Below are 22,383 nucleotides of genomic sequence, written 5' to 3'. Positions count from 1 at the left end.
CCCGTGCCCGCCGGCTGCTCGTCCGCCCACACCCCGCGGCCGCCGCCCCCGCAAGTCGCCCACTCCGAATTACGGCGAATTTTAGTCCGACTCCGGCGAATTTTGGTAGTCTCCGGAGGTTGAAGTTTCCTTCGCGCCAACGTGAAAATCGGGATGGGGTTCGCTCTCGAAAGCTTCACGGAACTGGGTATTTGGAGTTTGCTAGATACAAATCCGGGGTGGTCCGGATTTTTTTTTTTTTGAAAATGGAGGGCCAATGCGAAATCTAAACTCTTCGATTTTTCGCCTCCAAAACAGAAATCGACGGTTGTTATGTGGATGGGGGTCGGATGGAGATATGCTACACATGCTCTAAGAAGAACGAACTCCTAAACCACCCGAAACCGTCATGGAGAAGGGCACGCGTGTCATCTCAAGAAAAAAGGGAGAAGGGCACGGTCAGATCGGGTCATCGGGGGAAGAAGAACTCCGAGCCGGAGCAGACTCCAGCGGCGGAGGATGATAACCCCAGTGCCATACCGGTTTGCGTTTACCTGTGTCCTCTTCTAGGTCTTGGTGGCTTCTTCAATCCAAAAATCCAAATGAGCGAGGAGGACGCCGGAGTGCACCGCGGCGTCGACTCGCCGGCGTCGCCTGGCTGTGGATCCCTGCCGGACGATCTCCTCCGGGAGATATTTGTCCGCCTCCCGCCGGAACCTTCCTCCCTCCCGCGCGCCGCCGCTGTCTGCAAGCTCTGGGGACGGCTCGTCACCGACCCCAACTTCTTCCGCCTCTTCTGCGCCCACCACCGGAAGCCGCCACTGCTCGGCTTCTTCGAGTACCCCGGGTGCAATATTGTGTTCAGCCCCATCTTGGACCCTCCCGACCGCATCCCTCGTGAGAGCTTGTCTCTTGAGCGCTTCATCCGCCATGACCGTCTGCTCGATGTCCGCCACGGCCGCGTCCTCGCCAGCACAAGGACACAGATCAGTGTGTGCGATCCCATCACCAGCCAGCAGGTCCGTGTGACCATTCCACCGGAGATCAGGAGGGGTTATGTCGTTGGGGCGGTTCTCTGCGCCGCCCGCGACCAGGGCCACGTGCACGGCGGTTGCTACTCGTGCCCCTTCAAGGTGGTCCTGGTGTCCATGTTCAGAGACGGCAATCTCGCCATCGCATGTGTTTACTCCTCGGAGACTGGCATATGGGGCAATCACATCTCAACAAAGACACCGTATCAGTTTCGCGATGTTGGTAAACGACCGATCCTTGTTGGTAACACACTTTACTGGTTGCCCATGGGTGATGTCATACTTGCGTTTGATATGGATGAGCAGAGCCTAAGCGTGATCGAGGGGCCTCCCTTCACAAGTGCTGGTCACATTGACAACCAGATCATCCACGCTGAGGATGGCGCTCTTGGCTTCGTCGTATTGTCTTACCCTCGCATCCAAATGTGGCAAAGGAACGCCAATGGTCATGATGTTGCCACATGGGTACCATGGAAGACCATTGAATTGCATAGCATTCTAGGACTCCCTCCTCAGATTTGGCATGCGCGGGAACGAGTGCTGGGGTATGATGAGAATGCTGATGTTCTATTTTTCTATGTAGTCGACAGTGTCTACATGCTTCAACTTAAATCGACGCAATCCAAGAAGCTTTGTGCAACCGGTTATAGCGACAATCGCTATTTTCCTTTCAATAGTTTCTATTCACCAGGTATTGCTCATCCGTAGTTCTTTACACTGCAGGATATAACATAATCTAGTTATGTTTTTCTACATGGTTTCTTGAATACTTCCTTTCTAATTTTTGTAGTGCTCACTAAAAACTTCAACTTACCAATTGTCCATTTGTTAGATAGCCGACATATTCTCTTGTATATGTGATCATTAAATATATAGCTTTCATCACTCTCCTTAGATTCTAAATGAGGTGTCAAATGAGTGACTTAATTGGTCGTTTGGAACCTCAAAGCTAGTTTCCCTATATTCTTTTATCCAAGTATGGTTATCTGTTTTGATCTAGTAATTAACCTTTACTCCATCAGAACAATTTCCGTAGAATCATAATTTCTAAGAATACTGCTTTCATGACTATTTCTTGCATTTTGCGTGAAATGAATATATTTGTTTGTCTATTGCTAGTAATAGCATCAAAAGTTTGCTATGAATCTTATGTACAATATGAGTTATTTAGCTTTACTTATATTTGTCAGCTTGTCTGTGAAATGACTCACTGTTGCCTTCTCTTGTGCATTTGTCTTTTCTTTGGAACAGATTTTAATTGCCTAACTTCTTATGTTTCTAGGAACAACCGTTGCTGGTAGATTTAAAAGAGCTGAAATGTTGCACATAGGATGACTATCTATTTTGATGTGCTAATGTGCTGGGATAATTTAATAGGTAATATTTTCTTGCTAATATAGTTTGTGAGATCTGGAGTATAGACTGTTTGATTTCAATGATGGTGATGCCAAGATAGATGGCTCCTTTTTTGGACTGTAAAGTGATATATAGATGATCGCAATGTTGAATATGGTGCTTGACTGCTGGTGTTGAAAATACTTGTGAGTGCTTATCTGAACATGCCTCAAACTTTCCCTTGGTTTAGCTATTTCATAGTTTGTAAGCACAAAGCAACAATATATTGCCCCTTCCTTTTGGTATCAGTTTGTGCAATAAACAGCTTCAGGTTGGAGAAGCCATAAAATATTGGTAGTTTATTACAAACATCAGTTGCAGTATTCAACTCACCCCAAGAAATTATTGTCATAATGCTTCGAGGATTTATTTTGTTGTCATCAGTATTCTAGGAGATATGGACAGGAAAATGATATCTGTTACAGAGTTCTTTTTTATGTTGCTGACCTTATAATGCGTTTGTTTCTCCAGGTCAAGGGATAGCTGCTGCAGTTCTCACCGAGCCTATCTCATTGCATCAATGTGGTCGGCAGTGTTTACATGTTATCTGAAGAAAAAACTCTACGGTGTCGTAGCCTAGCTTAACTAATGTAGCAAGATGCTTTTGAGTACCTAATCAAAGAAATTTCTGCTTCTCCAAGCTTCCTTCTGTTACATGGTTGTGCTTGGCAGCTCTTCTCATATTCTCATAAACCATGAGAGTTTCAGTAGCAAGTATCAGCTGATTTTATATTTTTATGTATGCTTCGAAGCTGTGATTTGAAAAGCATGACATTACAGCTGGTCTGATGTGTTCACTTAATCATGGTTGGACAAAGCTAGCTAGAACGTGGTTTCTATGTAACATGATCAGATCCGATCTGCATCCTTCCGATCCAGTGGCGTGGTGCCATATAATATCGCCTATCCGAACGACTGAACCTGGTTTCAGTGTATAGGTCATTCCTACTTTTACATGACTGATATGGATGTGTTACAGATTGGAACACAGAGGCAGAAACTCTTTACTGCTGTCCACTACTCTGATGGTTCCTATGCACCTGACCGTAGTTGAGCCTCCGATGGCACTCGTGATCACCAGAACACAGGCAACAGAGTAGCGTTCCCAGTTATAAATTCCTCTGTGAGTATGACTGTTATCTGCAGACTCTTGGTCAGGCCGTTTAACTGTCGAGGTGGTACAAAACCTCGTTATATGTGTAACAAGATGAACAACCTGATAGTGCAAAATATTACAGTGGAAGATGTGTGTTGAACGGAGATAGGGTTGAAGTGTGATGCTTTTTTTTGCTTGATTATGTGCTTTCAATGTTCAAGAAACATTTGAGTCTTCCTTTTGTCAGAGTTAAAGATGATGATGTATATGATGAAGGATCATACCATTGGATTTCAATCACATCAAAGGATAAAAAACTACATGGCAATGGCATGCAAATTGTACCTGACATCATCTTTCTTCTTGGAGTTTGAAAGATTTGGACCACTTCTAGCATTGCCAAATGGTTTATGATCTTGAGAATTTAGCCAAAGAAATCCTCTGAAAAATAAGGAGAAGAATATGTAAATTTTATATGAAGCATGGTGAGGAAAATATAATGAGAAGATTGCATTGAAGGACATTTGTTTCCAATAAAGCCTTGAGGACATAGGATCAGGACTAAGAATTTGACTAACGAACAGCACCGTCGAGATGGTACAGAACCTCGTTATATCCCTAACAAGATGAACTACCTGACAGTAGAAAATATTACAGTGAACGGTATTAGCAGGACAATAGACACTGCCATAGTTCATAGAGCTACACAGTTAATTAACGCTGACGCAGTTCCTGAGGAAGATTAGTCTGTATTTCTGGAATCATGCCCTATTGTTTTCCATCCAGTAGAAGCACCTGAGATATTCATATTAATAATGTTTCCACAGCAGGTGCAGTACCAAGTTACCAACCTAGCTTACTCGCCTGATAGTATATCCAGGAAGATGATTACATTTCCGCAATTTAGAATGGATATATCAGTTGGGGGACTCTATCCTCTGAGCGCTAGCTACTGCATGTTTCCGCATAATCTGTACAATGACGACCGTAATTAAGAGCATCTCCAACAGAAGATCCAAAAATCCGGCGCTATATGTAGTTTGCAACGCGCTGTAAACTGATACCGCGCGTTGGCACGAGAGTTGCCCCGCCGGAAGCGCCATTTTGCCGCGCGTGCTCGGGCGGCAAAAGTGTTCCTCCGCCCGAAGCGCCATTATGCAGCTCGCGTGACGGCCCGAACGGCTAGTTGCTTCGTTTTCGTTTAAAATATAAATCAAACAAAACAAATAAAACACGAAAAATTACACAATTTATTGAAAGTTCGACATTTTAAGGGACATTTGAAACTACACTCGGAGTCGTCTGTGCGCCGGTCGGTCGCCTTCGGCAGCCACGGGCAACTTCTTTCACATCCACGACACCCACGGTGTATCCCTCACCATTAACGAACACCGACACTGAGCCCTTGATGCGCTCCAAATAGCGCCCGTGGAACCGCATCCGAATAGGCTCACGATCACGCTTCTGGATTGAAAGCTCATCAACATCAATAGGACGCCCCGCCATTACAAACGTGTCCATAAGCCGCTCCTTGGTCATCAGGTCCTCAGGCACCCCTATCAGCCTGACCCAAGTCGAGGGGATCGAGCACAAAGCTAGGTCTTGGAGTCAGAAAGGCCTCGCGGATCTCCGTTTCCTTCTCACTGAGAGAGAGGAAAAGCTTGCCGCATGCTGTTTCCAAGCGCAGGGTAGCACGTGAGGGGAACGCGACCGAGTACTCCGACTCCCACTCCTCGGACTACGACGTTTTTTTTGCCGCGCACAGCTTTTACAGCGCCTGTTGGAGATGCTCTATAGCTTTTCAGGAGCTATCTCCTCGATGTACTGGTCTCACACCTAGTGACAGGGCTTGCTTTGTAGCAGTGTTGAACGATTATCTCAACAAACGCTTCGGGCAGAGTCTATATCACTGAATGTATTGCGTTCTACTTGGTGGAGCAATGTCAAGCTTCACCTGACATCATTAATTTTTTTTGCCACGAGAATCATTAAATATTTATTAGTATATAAGTGTGGTAACTGTGTGCAACTGATGCAGAGGTTCGTTGGAGAAAACAAATTTAGGGGCAGTTCATTCAGCACAGCAGACGCGCGCTGGGAATGCTCTGCCCGGGTGGGGTTGGTCGTCTTTCTCTACGCCGGTGGTAGAGACGGCGGCGTCGCAGGTCCCGTGGGAGGCGGCCGCTGGGGAAGACGACAGTAACCCTAGGGAGCCCCCGGGGTGGGGCGGTCACGGGCCACGGAGCGTTGGGGAAGAAACCTCATGGACAATGGCCGCGAGGCGGTTGGTGGGCTGCGGGGGCCTGCACCTGCTGGGCCGTGGTGCGCCGTGGCCCAGGAAGCCCCTTCCAGTTATCCTACGGGGCTTGAAGGTGGCCTTCTGGTTCAGGAGGTGCCCCTCCACACGTGGGCCGACAGACGGCCTGGGATGGGGAACGGCCCAGTGCCCATTTTTCACAGCCCAACGCGGGGACACGGATATAAATGGATGTGGCTTCCGTCCGGGTGCGCCTCTCCACATTTAGGGTTTCCAACTCGTTTCAGTGAAGTGTGGCGGCGCATAACGATCCACTCGCTCCCCCACATAGGCTCCTGTGAAAAATCCAGCCAACCACCCCATTGTTGCGCTCCTTCGCCGACGTGGTGATGGACCGCAACAACGACGACGGGCGCAACAGGCGTTTCGGCGGCGACAATGGTCGTCGTGCGGATGGCGAAGGGTTCGGGAGGCGGGCTATTGGCGGACGGGAGGGGGTGGGCGGAGGATGGCAAGGTGGCGGTGGGAGGTATGACAGAGGCAGGCAGGACAGGGAAGGCGGTTGGCGGCAGGATAAGGGTGGCCGATCCGAGGGCGGATTCCGCTACCAAGACGGCGGCCAAGGCTACCGTTACCAGGAACGAGGGCGGGAGAAATGGGAGTCTCCGCCGCCCAGATGGTCTGACCAGCAGCGACGCGATGGTGCGCAAGGGTCACAAATGTTGGTGACGTATGACGACAGGGGTCAGGGTGACCGTGCGGGTGCTGCAGGTCAAGGGGACCGGGCACCGCGACCTCAGACCAGGGCCAGGGGGAAGAAGCCGGCGTTCAACAGCTCCGGGGCAGGGGGAGCCAGTAGAAGGGGAAGAACAAGGTCGGCGTGGCCAAAGCAGGCGCTCCGGCGGTAGGGGAGTGCTTCAAGTGCGATAGGGAGGGCAATTACCAGTCGGATTGTCAGTTTGAACCCCTCTGTGTTCTCTGCAGCAAGGAGGCCACACTTCGGCGGGTTTCCCCACGCGAGGGATGTCTCTCAGAGTCCAGACTATGGGCCATGCGATTACAGGAGGGGGGTTCTTCAATATTGATGTGGAACCGCTGCGGTCGGGTCCATACGCGGGCGAGACTTTTTCTCCCGTGATCAAGTTCAAAGATGCGCCTTTAGCCGAGGACAAGCTCTCCGAGGAGCTAAAGCTTCTGGTCGACGACCTCTGGGATTGGCAAGTGTAGAAGCTGACCGAGTCGGAGTACTCGGTCGCATTCCCCTCACGTGCTACCATGCGCTTGGAAACGGCATGCGGCAAGCTTTTCCTCTCTCTCAGTGAGAAGGAAACGGAGATCCGCGAGGCCTTTCTGACCCCAAGACCTAGCCTTGTGCTCCCCTCGACTTGGGTCAGTCTGGCAGGGGTGCCTGAGGACCTGATGACCAAGGAGCGGCTTCTGGACGCGTTTGTAATAGCGGGGCATCCTATTGATGTTGATGAGCTTTCAATCCAGAAGCGTGATCGTGTGCCTATTCGGATGCGGTTCCAGGGGCGCTATCTGGAGCACATCAAGGGCTCAGTGCAGGTGTTCGTTAATGGTGAGGGATACACCGTGGGTGTCGTGGATGTGAAAGAAGTTGCCCGTGGCAATCATCCTGCCGGAGGCGAACGACCGGCGCACAGGCGAGTAGGGCCTCGCCGCAGCTCGGAGGCCTGATGTCCCATGCCCCACGGTGGGTGCCACTGTCGTGGATGTGACCACGGCAGATGCTACAGGGTGCAGCACTTGGTTGATGCGGGAGCAAGGGGACATAGCCATCTACGAAACGAGGTGCACAAGACGCAAGGTTTTACCCAGGTTCAGCCCCTTCGGAGAGTAAAAGGCCTACGTCCTGCTAGATCTTATTGCTCAGTGAAGGATTACAATGGGTGTGCTCAGTCGGCGGCTACGCCAAGAGCAATGAGGGGGAGATTGGATCTTAGATGATGTGGTTCTAGGGTTTAGCTCGGGGGTTTATGTAGACACCCCCGATCTAGGGTTACATGGAGATAAGTCTGAATCATATCAGTTGCTACTAATCCGGGATTCGTTACTCCTCTTGCAAGCAAGCTTCGTCTTCAGTCGCCTGGGCCTTCAGCCCAGTCGCCCCTGGTGGTTTTTAGCCCAGTCGCACCAGGGTCTTGGGGCCCAGTCGCTCCAGTGGTTTGGGGCCTAGTCGCCCACATCGTCTGGAACTCTCCTTGGGCCTCCTTTCCTGCGTCGAGTGAGACTGGTGACACACCCCCTAGGGTATATCCCATCAGTGGGCCTACATGTGGAGCCGGGGGGGGGGTTCGTAGCGGTGCGGGCGGTAGTCAAGGCGGCCCGCCACCACCTCCGCCACACACAGATAGGGACGATGTGGACTCGGATGACATGTCCTCTGACGATGAATGGAACAAACACATGAAGAAGTCGTCGGATCATGGCAAAGAGGGGAACAAGGAGAAGGATAAGGGGTCCGGGCCATAGGCTGGTCAAGCAGGGACCAAGAAGGCGGGCTCCCAAAGTGCGACCCCAATGATGAAAGCTCAGGGCGGCTCAGGGGACCGGTTGGTGTAGCCCATTAACCAATATGGCACCAATCTGGGTTTGGCGCTGCGAAGTTCATGGCCTCAGGGGAATGGTTGTGACCTATTGGTGGAGATGGGTAAGGAGTTGAGATCGGTGATGGACGGCAGGGGGGAGGAGCAGTAGGGGTCGCTGATTTCCACGGAGAATGATTCCCAGGTGACAGATCTGGTGTCTTCCTGGGTGGCAGACATCCTGGTCCTGGATGGCCCGCCAACCAAAGTGACACGGCTGGGCTCCCCGCCGCGGGGCCGTGAGGAGGAGCAGATAAGGGGAGTGGAGATAGAGTTAGAGGGAGGAGAAGAGGTGGCACCTCAGGAGGACCTGCTCAAAGAGGCTTTGGCGGATGTGCGGTTGGTTCAGGGGAGACGCTCCAAGGCCATCCCATACACGCGGAGGAAGAAGGACGTGACGACCGAGGCCGTTCGCAAGAGCGGCAGGACTCGAGGAGCGGACGTGGGCACGCCGGCGATGGAGAAGGCACAACGCCTCACTACGGTGAAGAACTTGGAGAAGAACCTGGACAAGGCGAAAGGCAAGGCGAAAGAGCTGGAGGGTACTGATCAGACAACGGGACAAGGACCTTCTGGACGCGGTGCTGGGCGAGCTTTGGCGGTTACACGCGAGGACGAGGAGGGAGGCCACTTGATGGATGATTCTGCTGCTCCTCCACCTTTGTTCTTCTGTTGTGTTGTGCCCGGGGGGCTGATGTATGAGCTACTGTTTTAGTGGGTGGGTGTTTGTTGGGTACCAGATGTTGATGTGGGTTGTATCAAATTTATGCTTGCCAGTATGGCTTTATTTATAAAGCCGGATCTATGGTCTTATGTTTTAAAAAAGAAAACTACTGGACAGTGACACACTTTCACACCCATGTTCGGGCCGTGTGCTGCCGGGCTTCAACCTTTGTCTCAGCCGCTGTCTTCTACTTCCACCACAGCTGCTGCCGTGGCGTCGCCGTTCTTCGGATACATTAGATTGTCGACCAAAGACGCATAATCGAAAGACGCGTCAACTCTGTTCTTGGTTGTTGGTTCACAACACACCAAGAGCCAGTCACAGTCATGAATGCATCATTCTTGTTTTGTGATCACGTATCTGTTGAGTGTCTTTTCGTAATATTTTTAGTAAGTTCAACCTAACACACGCACATACAACTGTTTTCGTAATTTTTCAAAACTTTAAGTTAGATCTATTCCGGGATTAATTACAGGTCAATCAACTTGAGTTGTGCAAATGCTCTCCCTTCTGCTCAAACGGAGTACAGAATTCCTGTTCAGCTGTTCTGTTGTGTGCCGCTGGTCTCGGCGCAGGTTCTGTCGGGCTTCGATCTTTTGACCCTTCCGCCGTCTTCCAGTTCCACCCAGCCGCTGCCGTGGCGTCGCTGCTCGTCCACAAGACAGATGGAGCCGGAGGATACGCCAACTCTGTTCTGCCTTCACAAGTCACCAACAGCCTGTTCTACTCATGAACGCATCATTGTTTCCTCGCAAAAAGAAAAAAAAAATCTTCATTCGGTTTTCTGATCATGTTTGTGTTCAAGCCAGTTGACCGGAATGTTCTGGCTATACAGTGTGTAAGTTTGTATTATGTCTCACAAATTGATACAAAACTGTTTGGGGTACAAGGGATATAAATAGTAGAGCCAACCGACTAAGCCTAAAACCCTAGCTTGCGTTACAAGTCTAGCTTAACCGAAACATATAATCTAACATCCCCCCCCGCAGTGTTAACGTGGGGTTCAATCACGTTGAGACTGAAACGAATGTCATGAAACGGCTGTGTCGGCAGTCCCTTGGTAAAGATGTCGGCGAACTGCGCTGTAGTGGGAACATGAAGAACTCGAACTTGGCCCAAAGCAACTTTCTCCCTGACGAAGTGAATATCTATCTCAATATGCTTTGTCCTCCGATGCTGAACTGGATTGCTGGACATGTAAACCGCTGAAATATTATCACAATAAACAATAGTGGCCTGCTGGATGGGACGATGAAGTTCAGCCAACAACTGCCGTAGCCAAACTGTCTCAGCAATTGCATGTGCAACAGCTCGATACTCAGCTTCTGCAGACGAGCGTGAAACCGTAACCCTGTCGCTTAGAAGACCATGAAAGCAAATTGTTACCCATAAAAACACAGTATCCGGACGTGGACCGACGAGTGTCGGGGCATCCAGCCCAGTCCGCATCAGAGTATGCTATCAAACTGGTAGGTGAAGTGGTGTTTATGTGAAGGCCATAATCTAATGTTCCTTTTAGATATCTAAGAGTGCGTTTCATGTGATTGTAGTGAGGAACTCGTGGATCATGCATATATAGGCAGGCTTGTTGGACAGAATAAGATATTTTTGGGCGTGTTAGAGTAAGGTATTGTAGTGCACTCGCAATGCTACGGTAGAGAGTTGGGTCTGAGAATGGTTCGCCATCAGCAGAGAGTTTGGCGCTAGTGTCAACAGGTGTACGAGCAGGCTGACAGATCAATCATGCCTGCGCGGTTGAGAAGATCTAGAATGTACCGACGTTGGGAAAGAAAAAGACCATTAGAGTCACGTGTAACGGTGATGCCAAGAAAATGATGAAGCACACCAAGATCAGTCATAGAGAATTCAGAGTTAAGCGGTGTAATAATATGATCAAGAAAAGTCTTAGTGGAAGCGAGTGAGAATGATATCATCAACATAAAGAAGAAGATAAGGCTGTGTGTGTGGAAGTGTGATAGACAAAAAGAGAGGTGTCGGTGAGAGAGGGAGTGAAACCGATTGTTTGAATGTAAGTTGAAAAACGTTGGAACCAAGCCCTAGGGGCTTGTTTGAGACCATAAAGAGATTTTTGAAGGAGACAAACATGAACGGGAGCAGAGGAGTCTTCGAAGCCTAAAGGTTGTTGACAATAAACAGTTTCTTGGAGAGCACCATGAAGAAAGGCATTTTTGATATCGAGTTGGTGAATGGGCCAAGAAGAGGAAGTGGTGATGCTAAGAACAGTGCGAATAGTGCTAGGCTTGACAACATGAGAGAAGGTCTCGTCGTAGTCGATGCCGTGCTGCTGAGAGAAACCACGACAAACCCAGCGAGCCTTGTAGCGAGAGAGAGTTCCGTCGGAGAGAAATTTTTGGCGGAAAACCCATTTGCCGGAAACAATATTTGCACCGACAGGGCGAGGAACAAGGCGCCATGTATCATTGTGAATGAGAGCAGAAAACTCATCACGCATAGCGGCAGCCCAGTTAGGATCGAGAAGAGCACTTTTGTAGGTTTTAGGGATGGGGGAGATCGGAGAAGTGGTGGCATGAAGATTGAGACACGGCCTTTTTGGAACGTGAAATCCCGTTTTGGCCCGAGTGCGCATTGTGTGATCATTTGTGGGAGCTTGGGTAGGAACAACATGGGGTGGTAGAGGTGGAGTGGGATGAACAACGACGTCGAGCGCAGCGGATGAGTCGGACATCGAAGATGGTGGAATAGGTGGAGAAGGAGCGGCGGGGGAGATGGGTGTATCGGGTGGAGCTGCGGACGCGGCAGAGGAAGCAGCCGACCCCGCTGTCGCGGCAGTGGAGTCGGCTGAAGGGTCTGCCGCGGCAGGCGAGGAGGGCACTGGGGTGGCGGTAGGAGGCGAATGTATGGGTGTAGTCAGAGCGGTGTAGTGGTGAGGAAACCTAGCGGGGTGAGCTATGGGATGATGTAGGGTAGGCGATGGGTCAATGGGAGTTTGGGAGGGTGTCCGTGTGGAGAAAGGGAAGATATGCTCGGAAAAAGTAACGTGCCGAGAGATGTGGACGCGGCCGGAGACGAGATCCAGGCAGCGATAACCCTTGTGTTCATCAGAGTATCCTAGAAAGACACAGGGAATGGAGCGAGGTGATAGTTTGTTGGTGGAGATGGCGGCAGTTTTTGGAAAACAAAGACAGCCAAAGACGCGAAGTTCAGAGTAGTTGGGATGACTAAGGTAAAGAGAGTAGAATGGTGTAGAGTTTGGGTTGGACTTATGAGGCCGGATGTTAAGTAAGTAGGTGTCCGTGCGTAAGGCTTCGGCCCAAAATTTTGGTGGCATTAAGGAGTGGATTAAAAGGGTGCGAATGATGTCGTTTATTGTGCGAAGCGAGCGTTCTGCCTTGCCGTTTTGAGGTGAAGTGTATGGGCATGAAAATCGGAGAAGAATGCCATGTTGAAGAAAGAAGTTTCGATTTTGAAAGTTATCAAATTCTTTGCCGTTGTCACATTGGATAAATTTAATGGGAAGAAAGAAGTGTGTGGCGACATATTTGTGAAAGTTTAGGAAAATGGTGTGTACGTCTGATTTGTTGCGTAAAGGAAAAGTCCAGACAAAGTGTGTGAAATCGTCTAGAACGACTAGATAATATTTAAAGCCAGAGACACTAGTATGGGGAGATGTCCATAAATCGTAGTGCAAAAGTTCAAAAGGAAAGGTACTAACAGTAGTAGAGGAACTAAAGGGCAAGCGAACATGTTTTCCTTGCTGACAAGAGGGACACATGGAGGTATTATGACTATCCTTATTACAATTTATTGAAAATTCGCTAAGTATAGAAGACAAGGTAGTGTTGTGGGGGTGGCCGAGACGGTGATGCCAGAGGTCGACGGACGCCGCCATGGAGGTGGGTGGGTCGTGGGTGGCGGCGCCATGGAGAGTGTAGAGGTCGCCGGAGCTATTGAACCGAGCGATCTCCGCTTTGGTCCGGTAGTCCTTCACGGATAAACCAAACGGATCAAATTCCATAGAAACAAGATTGTCACGGGTGAACTGACGAACAAAAATTAAGTTTTTGATTAGCGCGGGTGCAATAAGGACATCACGTAGGAGGAGTTGTTTGGTGGGTGTAGGTATGGTGGTTTGGCTGGTGCAATATATAGGTATAGTAGTGCCGTTTCCTAGGACTATGGATGAAAGTGGTGTGGTGGAAAAATTTGACAGCATATTACTAGAAGCAGACATGTGACTAGAAGCACCGGAATCGAAAATCCAGTCCATACCTGAGTTTCCCTGGGCAGCGAAGTTGTTCATGGCCTGCAAGAACGCAGATTGGTCCCAGCTCGGTGAAGGAGCAGAGGTCGGTTGATGCAGCGGTGCAGTTGGAGCAGGCCGAGGACAGGCGAAGGCTGAAACATCTGGGGGTGCTGATATGGCATGTATGGCATCCCCCCGTCGTAGTAGGCCGGGGCGGCGTGGTAGGCGTTCGGCGGGGCGCGCTGGCCGAGGAGTCCGGGGAACCGGTGTGGGGGCGAAGACCCGGCGCCTAGGCACCCGTGTAAGCCGGAGGAGCGCCGATCGGAGAGGGGGCCGCCCGGGGCATGGACCAAGCCCGAACCATGCCGGTCCGGGGATCATGAGGAGGGCGCCGAGTAGGCGGCGCGGCGAGTGGCCGGCGCAGCGCGTCGGTGCCGCCGGTGGCGGGCGCCAAGCGGGAGGAGCGGCGAGCGCTGGCGCGGGCGTCGAGGCGGCTGGTGGAGTGGCAGATCGCGGCGGCCGGTACATCGGATTCTTGCCCTTGTAGTTGGGGCCGGGACGCCGGCCCGGGAGGAGGCTGCCCGGCGGAGGCCGGAAACGGTACCGGGGGTCCTGCCGCGGCGGTGGGCTGGCTCGTCGGGCCTGCCGGTGCAGGAGTAGGCAGCAGGGGCGGCCGGGTGGAGGCGGCGAAGACGTGAGGCCGCGCCTCCCGCCGTGTGAGGTCATCATCGGCGTTCTGCAGCAGGGACCGGATCTCCGCGAAGGAAGGGCGAGGCCGCATGAAGGGAATCATGGCCGCTTGAGTCTTGAACCGGTCGCTGAGCCCTTGGAGAAGGATGTTGATAAGCTGGCGATCAGGCATAGGATCGCCTAGTTCGCGGAGCTCATCCGCCATCGTCTGGATGCGCTGACAGTAGACGCTGAGCGAGGAGTCCCCCTGAGGGGTGTTGCGGATCGCGGAGTGGAGGTTGTTGATCCGGGCTTCAGCGTTGTCCTGGAAGAGCTGGCGCAGGGACGCCCAGAGGGCGGCGGCGGTGGCGGCCTCACGGAAAACGAGATTGAAAATCTCCGTGGACATGCGTGTGTAGATCCATTGGATGATGGCGAGATCATCTGTGATCCAGCGAGCGTCGTCAGGACGAGGGGCGGCGTCGGCGGCGACGTGGTGATGGAGGTTGCAGCGCCCGAGGTGAACCTCAAAGAGGTGGCGCCAATGGTAGTAGTTGTGTTGGGCAAGATCTAAAGTAATAGGTATGAAGGGGGTGACATCGGCTATGGTGTCTGTGTAGGATAGAGGAGTAGCCGTGGGAGGGGTAGAAGAGGCCGAGGCCTCGGCGGCGGCGGCGGCCTTGGCGTGCTGGTCGAAGTACCCAGGCGGCGGCGGCTTAGGCGGCGACGCCATAGGTCAGGATCGATTAGTCTGATACCATGTAAGTTTGTATTATGTCTCACAAATTGATACAAAACTGACCCTAGCTTGCGTTACAAGTCTAGCTTAACCGAAACATATAATCTAACACAGTGTTCGGTTCAGTTCAGTTGAAATAAAGAATTCCAAATGTGGACAGCTGATGAAGCCTGGAGGCCATCACTCCCGGCCATTTGGAGACATCTCCTTGGAATCATGGAAAGTCCACCGTTAGATTGCCAGTAGGATTGAGGTCGATTTCTTGATAATAAAACCAAGCCGAAGGTTGAAGTCTTGAACCATCAACGTCTGTCGTAGTCTAACCAAACAAGGCAAAACTTCTTGGTTTCTTGGTCATCTGGCTGCCACTCCGACAGAACATGGCATGTAATATAACTAGGAAGCTATATCACGGCGACACACCGCGCCCGTGGGATCGTGTGGCCAGCAATATTTTTCACAAATATAAGGGTCAGCGAATAATAATGAAGTATTTATTTGGTGAAGTCACTATAGAAGAATGCTTTAGTATATATTTTGTGAATAACATAGGCGGCGAAAGACAAAGAATTAGTAAATTTATGAAAAGAGAAGAGCGAATGGTCCAACAATTTTTTCTGATATAATGTAGAAGGTACTATTGAAACACTGCAGCAAAACGTTGTAATCCCAAATAAAAGAGACATAGGAAGCTTTAGCGTGGCGATATGACGCACCCGTAGGATGATCTTGGGGCAATCAACAAATGAAGGTAGTAAATTTTTTCGAAAAAAGTGGCGACGAATAATTAAGTATTTTCCAAATAAAAGAGAAGGGAAATAGTGAAGTATTTTCCTAGAATAAAAGAGGCGATGAGCAATGAAGTACCTTTTCCAAAGTTGTGGTGGAAAAAGGTAGTAGTTTTCCTGCAGAGTAATTCATGAGGTGAATGCTCTTTTTTTATTAGAATAAAAGAGAACATAAATAGTGGAGTACATCTCATAGGGTGATCGAATAAGGGAGAAATAATTTTCTGAATAAAAGAGGCGGTGAACAATAAAGTTATGTTTTCAAGTTTGTTTTGAAAAGAAAGGTGACTGTGAAGCAATCAATAGGTTGTAGTATTTTCCTCGAATAAAAGATAAGACGGAAAGTGACAGTTTTTTTCTAGGAAGTTCCTGTAGGAGAACCCCTCATGTGGCTATCAATAGAAGAACGAGCTACTAATATTTTTCTCGAATAAAAGAGATCCAAAATAATAAAAAAGGCTATTACTGTTGAAGAGTTGTTACCGAAGAATTATTGCTAAAAAGTTACGTTTCATGCGTTGGTAAGTTGAAAAATTACGGTCGAAGAATAAATGTTTAAACTCGAAAAATTGATGGTGAAAAATTATTGTCGAAGAATTATGCATCTTTGAAAAATTACCATAGGGTAATTACGATAAGAGAATTAATGTTGGCCAGTGTAGAAGAATGCTAATTATCATTGAATAGTTGTGGTCGAAAAATTATTGTTAAAAAATTACTCTTCATGCAACGCCACAGAATAATTGTTTTTTCGATAAAGGATGCTTTATTACTTTGAGAAACAATTACATCCGGCATCTGCATAACCAGGATGCACACAGCCGTTTAAGTGTCTGAAGTCGCAAGATATAAAAGACTTGACGAAATACATATCGAAGCGATGAATCATATAACGCCTAAGGTGAGGGTGGGGCTGCAATCCGTAGTCTATGCTGCCACCCATGTAGGGAAAAAGTATCCCTCGCCGTAGCCTCCAACCGTGTACAGACCTCCGTAAATAGGGTTCGGTTCTCCACTCGCTGAAGAGGTAACCACGAACGGAGAATACCTGTACATCTGTAGATGACCTGCAAAAAAGAACAATTTTTATCGTTAAAAATCTTATCATTTCTACTTAGCCAAAACGCCCAGATAACTACTAGCGCCCCCATCCTAAGAAGCAACTTAAACCTTGAATCGATACTATGAAGCCAATTGCCAAAGACATTGGCCACACTAGTCGGGGGATACAGGGTAGACGCTACTTGGATGACTGACCAATAGATCTCGCAAAATGACATTGAAAAAATAGGTGTTTAATGGTTTCATCATTGACAGAATAATTGTTAAAACCAATAAATTGATATTGTAAAATTACTATCAAAGAACTATTAATTGTTCAAGAATTATCGTAGGGTAATTAATTACTATCAAAATTACCGTAGGCTAGTGAAGAAGGCAGCTACAGAGTTGCGGTCGAAAATTTACCGTTGAGAAGTTATTATTCATGTAGCGCTGAAAGGGTTACGCTTGGTAAAAAAATTACTTGATAATAATTATTATTGGGAAATGGTATAAAAATTACTATTGAAAAGTACCGCTAAAAAATTACTATCATAGCACATTGTTCATGTGTGTTTACTGTACAAGAAAATTGATGTTGTAGAATTACTATCGAAGACTTATTAATTATTTAAGAATTACGGTAGGGTAATTAACATCGGGAAATTAACTTTGGTTACTACAGAAGAAGTCAGTTACCGAGTGGCGGTCAAAATATTACCTGAGAAGCTATTTTTCATGTAGCGCTAAAAATGTTGCGCATCGTCGAAAATTACCGGATGATAAAAAAGTGGAGTAGCGCACCTGCGTTCTGTGCACAGGTATCGCTGCCGTCCATGCGACATCAAGATTAGATAATTCCTGCCACTTTGGTACCACCCCTAATGTTGATTACCTAGTAGGCATAGGCACCATAGCATATGGGTTGACTCGTTTTGGAATTGTCTTGTAGCACCTCTCTCACATGTCTTGGTTATTCGATTTATTCTTCCGTGTTGAGTGGAGTGGTCCCTTGTCCTCATTATTAATATGTTTGTTGACTAATCTTCTCTTGGGTCTAGGACTCTCTCTGACATTACATAGTGGCTTTATGCAGACTGATTTAATTTACTATCTGGGCTGCCACAAATGTTTCTTAGTCAACAAAACAAATAAAAGTAATACTACATAAGAAGTTTACATAGTGGCTTTATGCTAACTGATTTGATTTATCTTGCAAACTGGGCTGCCAAAAATGTTCTTTAGTCGACAAAACAAATAAAAATACTAAATAAGAAGTTTACAAAGAAAAAATAAGAAGTTTACAGAGAGAAAAGAGAGAGGTGCTGCAAAGGGATTAGCAAAGAAAAGTACTACAACATGTGAACCCCGCATGCAATGTCTCCACTCACCTTTTCTTCCCTCCTTTTTGTCTTTACTTCTTTGTATCTACATGTGCACAGTAGCCTACTATGCAAAGGAATCAGCAATCATGCACAACACTGTAGCTAGCGTGCGCACCGCGCACCTGCGCTAAAAAACCGGTCTCTGATAATTATTGTTCGCGAATTACTGCTAGAGAATGGTATCAAAATTTACCAACGGAAAATTACCACTAAAAAAACTATAATAACACATGCGTGTTCACTGATTATGTGTGTTGTTCATTAGCACATCAACCGGTGCCTCATGCGCCGAGAAGGCGTGAAATCGTTCCGCATTGTTCTTGTGTGTTTACTGTTTAAAAAATTGATGTTGTAGAATTACTACTGAAAAATTACTTATCATTAAAGAATTATCCGAGGGTAATTTCTGTCAGGAGATTACGTTGGTTACTACAGAAGTAGAGTTACCAAGTTCCGGTCGAAAATTAACCCAAGAAGTTACTGTTCATGCAGTGCTAAAAAGGTTGTGCATAGTTGAAAAATTACCGGACAGTAATTATTGTTCATGAATTACTGCAGAGAAATGGTATCAAAAGTTACCATTAGAATATTACTGCTAAAATATTGTAATAGCACACTATCAATGTGTATTTACCGTTTATGTGTATTATTCATTAGCATCAACAATGTCTCATGCGCCGAGAAGCTATGAAATCGTTCAGCCCTAATATAAAGTAGTACGTGTGGACTCTAGTGACTACTCAAAACTGGAAAAGTGGGATCTTCGAAGTTTAAACATACATGATGCAGGCTAGAACCATGGTAACAAAATTTGGTTGAAAGTGAGAACCACTGTTTGGTTTGGTGAAGAGTTATGGAAGCATAACTCATGACCACCAAGGTATAAATCATGGTGCTCAAAATCATCACACACGTGTGAATTTATAGTAGTGACTTAGTCAAAATAAGAAATTCATGCCGGTCAAAATGTCAAAAGGGCGGTGATGTGGGCATTACCCTTCGGGTACCCGACATTAGTCTACCTCCCTTGGCCCAACTAGGGGCCCACAAAAATTATCCAAGACTAAGGTGGGTCCATACGTCGGTTGCAATGAAGGAGACCTACTAGAAGAAGGATTCTTAACGGACAAGGCAAGAAGACGTCAATAAAGAGAAGTGTAGATTGGATCTCTATGTAATCTAGTCGAATTTGGACATGACTCTCGGGACCTGGCCTGCTATATAAAGGTCAGGAGAGGGCCTGCCGAAAGACAGAACAACCAGACACGAAACCCTAGCAATCTAGCGTATACAAACCTTAGAAACCTTGCCCTCGGCGAGATCACCAGAGTAGTCTATCGGCTACCCCATTGTAACACTATTTTACTCGATAAATCAAGATCAGACAAGCAGGAAGTAAAGGTTTTACCTCATCGAGGGCTTTGAATCTGGGTAAATCTCTCTTCCGGTTTGTTTGGTATCCGATGTCTCGTGTTAGCCTGCAGGATTCCGTCAACCCTAAGCCCCTCATGGTGGGCATTGTCGAGGAGCTCCCTCATTAGGCGGCACACCGTGTAGACCTCAAAGGAGGCCCAATGCTCATGAAGTGCAATGGATGCTAGCCATCCAAGAATGATGACTGCCTCTAGCGTGCATGGCGCGCCACCATATCGAGCCCTTAGTGGGTTTTTGGTGGCACGACGTCCGTTGGTCCATGATCTGCGTTCTGGCATGTACGGCAACTTTCTCATGAATGCCATCACATTCATGGGGATGTGGTTATCAGACGCGTGTCCATGTTCACGTCAGAAATGTATGCGTGAGATGCTACCTCAGATCTTTCGTATTGTGCTCCGCATTATCAAGGCTATGAGAAAATGTTATGTTTGGCAAGTGGAGGCCACAACATACTTTAGTTTGGTGGTGCTCCATCAAGTACCAAATCTCGAGTTCTAGGATGGAAACATCAAGGTCCAATCTTTATTGGTTGTACGTACCGAACAGCGAACAACGTTGGTGATGTTGCACCGTTATCTTGTTGAAAGTGTTCTCTACGATTTCTTAGACTTACTATGAAAACCCATAATCTGGCTTCAATGGTTGGATCAAGCAGTGGCGGCGAGGATGCGTAGTTACCTTTCAGAGGCTCTGCTTATGGAGAAATTTTCCTGTAGTTCACGTGTTGCTCCCGCTGTGGTTGATGCTGAGGCTTGTTGATGCATGTCCGTTTGAGATGGCCGTCATGTCTTCTTTTTTCTTTTAAAGTATTTTGGTTGTGTGTAATTTATCAGAAAAACACCTTTGTGTCTCTAAGGTAGGCAGGATTACTAGGGATCCATACATGGACAGATTGCTAGCTTATAGCTTTGTCCCTGCCGCCGTCTTCCACCTCCAGCACAGCCGCCGCCGTGGCGTCTGGCCGCTTGTCAGATACAATGTCGACGATGGCACACAGCTGGAGGACGCGCTAATTTTGTTCTCGGTTTACAACAGACCAACTGACCGGTCCCCATCATGACTCACGAACACAAAAGAAAATCCTCCTGTTTTCAGTACGATCCCATTTCCGATCGATTCAGTTGGTCGGAATGTTCTAGCTCAGCTCAGCTGAATTAAGAAATCGATATGGAGACAGCTGCTGGAGCATGGAGCAGGCCATCTCTTCCGGCCATTTGGAGGTATGTCCTTGGAGGCAGGGAAAGCCTCCGTTGAATTGACAACAAGCTCAAGCTCAACGTCTTGTTCGTCAATGGCGTCGTTCGTGCATACAGCTTGGTAACAAAGCCATATAGAACTTACGAACTTAAATCATGCCGTGTCATTCTACACAATGCGCTCGGAATACCTACCTATAAAACAGGGTTTCGTTATGAGGAACACTTCATCCCACTCACGCTTGATCGATCGATCTTCAGTTGATCAGCTCAGATAGCTCAAAAGCACCAAGATTCTTGGTCAAGGGCTATGGCTGCCAGTTTTGAGCTAGCGATCCTGGTCACATGCGCCCTGCTCCTAGCTGGGGCGTGCCGCGGCGCCCCCGACACCGAGCTCCAGGTTGGGTACTACCAGGACACGTGCCCAGAGGCGGAGGACATCGTGAGGGCCGCCGTGAGCGACGCCGTAGCCGAGGACGCCGGCATCGGCGCTGGCCTCATCCGCCTACTCTTCCACGACTGCTTCGTCCAGGTATGCACACGCACACGCGTGACGCGGCAAACATTCCCGCAGTAGTTATAGTTGCATTGCTGAGTAGTTTGCTGATACGTACCTGTGTGTACTGTGGACAGGGCTGTGACGCATCGGTGCTACTGGACCCGACGAAGAAGAACCCTTTCCCGGAGAAGCTGGGCGCGCCCAACGTCCACAGCCTGCGTGGCTTCGAGGCGATCGACGCGGCCAAGTTCGCGCTGGAGGACGCCTGCCCCGGCGTCGTCTCCTGCGCCGACGTCGTCGCCTTCGCAGCCCGTGACGCCTCCTACCTGCTCAGCGGCTACCGCGTCGACTTCGACATGCCGGCGGGCCGCTTCGACGGGCGGCGCTCCAATGCCTCTGACACGGTCCCCTCCCTTCCGGCGCCGTCTGCAAACCTCGCCCAGCTCATCGACAACTTCGCCGCCAAGGGGCTAGACGCCGAAGACATGGTGGTGCTCTCCGGCGCGCACTCCGTCGGCCACGCGCGCTGCTCCTCCTTCGCTGGGGACCGACTCGGCGACGGCGCTGACATCGACCCGTCGTTCGCGAGGTCGCTCCGGAGGCGGTGCAACGACACCAGCGAGGCAGAGGACCCGACGGTGAGCCAAGACCTGGTGACCCCGGCGGAGCTGGACGGTCAGTTCTACCGCAACGTGTTGAAGGGTAGGGTGCTGCTGGCGTCGGACGCCGCGCTCATGGAGACCAAGGAGGCGGCGCGGATGGTGCGGGAGAGCGCGGGCGTCAGCGGTAGGTGGGAGAAGAAGTTCGGGCAGGCCATGGTGAAGATGGCCGGCATCGAGGTGAAGAAGGCCGGCCGACGCGGCGAGATCAGGACGAACTGCAGGCTCGTCAACTAGATGGAACTAATGATCGCTGGACAAGTCCTGCTTCTGCATCTCTCGCTCCATCATCCGTCCAGTTCATGTTCGACACTGTGCAGAATTAATTTCAATTTCATTTCTTTTCGTTCTTGTTGCGAGCTCGCTTTCTCGTTTGCTCATTTGTTGATTTGTCCATGCAAAAATGAATTAAATCTGTTTTCTGTTGTTGTTGATGTCTTTTTCGAAGTCTAGTGACAGCAGACGCCGAGCGTCGCATCATATATATTCCCTCATTATCACAAAAAAAATGTCACTTTGGAATTTGGATATTGAGGAAGTCTTCAAGATTTTACCATTTCACCACTATCGCTATTTACTTGTCTAAAATTTATTAAAATTTAGATGGATCTAGATATTATTTAATGTCTAGATACATCTGATATTAGACAAATCACA

General features: G+C 48.7%; 1 protein-coding gene across 1 annotated transcript; it reads left to right on the top strand.

Moving 5' to 3' along the window:
• Window positions 1-20,878: 20,878 nt before the first annotated feature.
• On the top strand, window positions 20,879-21,963 carry LOC124669793 (peroxidase 2-like). Its single transcript, XM_047206333.1, has 2 exons — window positions 20,879-21,100; window positions 21,202-21,963. The coding sequence occupies exons 1-2, from the start codon at window positions 20,879-20,881 to the stop codon at window positions 21,961-21,963; spliced, it is 984 nt and encodes a 327-aa protein (XP_047062289.1).
• Window positions 21,964-22,383: the final 420 nt, after the last annotated feature.

Source organism: Lolium rigidum, chromosome 7 (genome assembly GCF_022539505.1).
Source record: "Lolium rigidum isolate FL_2022 chromosome 7, APGP_CSIRO_Lrig_0.1, whole genome shotgun sequence".
Lineage (NCBI taxonomy): Eukaryota > Viridiplantae > Streptophyta > Magnoliopsida > Poales > Poaceae > Lolium > Lolium rigidum.
Note: the sequence above shows the minus strand (reverse complement) of the source record. Positions and strands in the feature narration are given on the sequence as shown.